This window comes from Penaeus monodon, chromosome 29, assembly GCF_015228065.2.
Source record: "Penaeus monodon isolate SGIC_2016 chromosome 29, NSTDA_Pmon_1, whole genome shotgun sequence".
Classification (NCBI taxonomy): Eukaryota; Metazoa; Arthropoda; class Malacostraca; order Decapoda; family Penaeidae; genus Penaeus; species Penaeus monodon.
The window spans coordinates 22,948,773-22,949,156 of record NC_051414.1 but is presented as its reverse complement, the minus strand read 5'-3'; the positions used below and the strand labels follow the sequence as shown (position 1 = coordinate 22,949,156).

The following is a 384-nucleotide window of genomic DNA, read 5'->3' as shown; positions in this document are numbered from 1 at the left end:
TGAATAACAAGGGGTGGAGAAACCATTTCACTTACCTCTTTGACCTTCTCCAATGCTTCTGTAGAAACAGCAACTGCTTTTCCATCTTCTTCAGACTTCACCTTCCCAGTGGGTGGCATCTTATCTAAGATGTTGGTCTTCTTTTTGGTAACTTTGAGCTCAGACTTTTGTGTGGCTTGATAACCATCTGTGAATTGGCCAATATCATTTTAGCTTCTTTTTTTCATGGGATTCCATATACAATAAAAATCTAATATCTAAAGTAAATTTTTGCATTCTGCTACCACATATTCCTACAGCTTCAAGTTATACCATCCAAGTTTTTGAAGTATCAATAAATATAACACCCATTTAAGGTATTTCCATAGACAATGAGCTTACAAC

General features: G+C 35.7%; 1 protein-coding gene across 1 annotated transcript in view; it reads right to left on the bottom strand.

The window, feature by feature from the left end:
* The window catches only part of LOC119592030 (coronin-6-like), a gene marked incomplete in the record, with an annotated part of 41,928 nt that overhangs the window by 10,410 nt on the left and 31,134 nt on the right, over window positions 1-384 (bottom strand). The window contains 1 exon segment of the mRNA XM_037940824.1: window positions 36-187. Within this exon segment, the coding sequence (XP_037796752.1) occupies window positions 36-187 (152 nt within the window).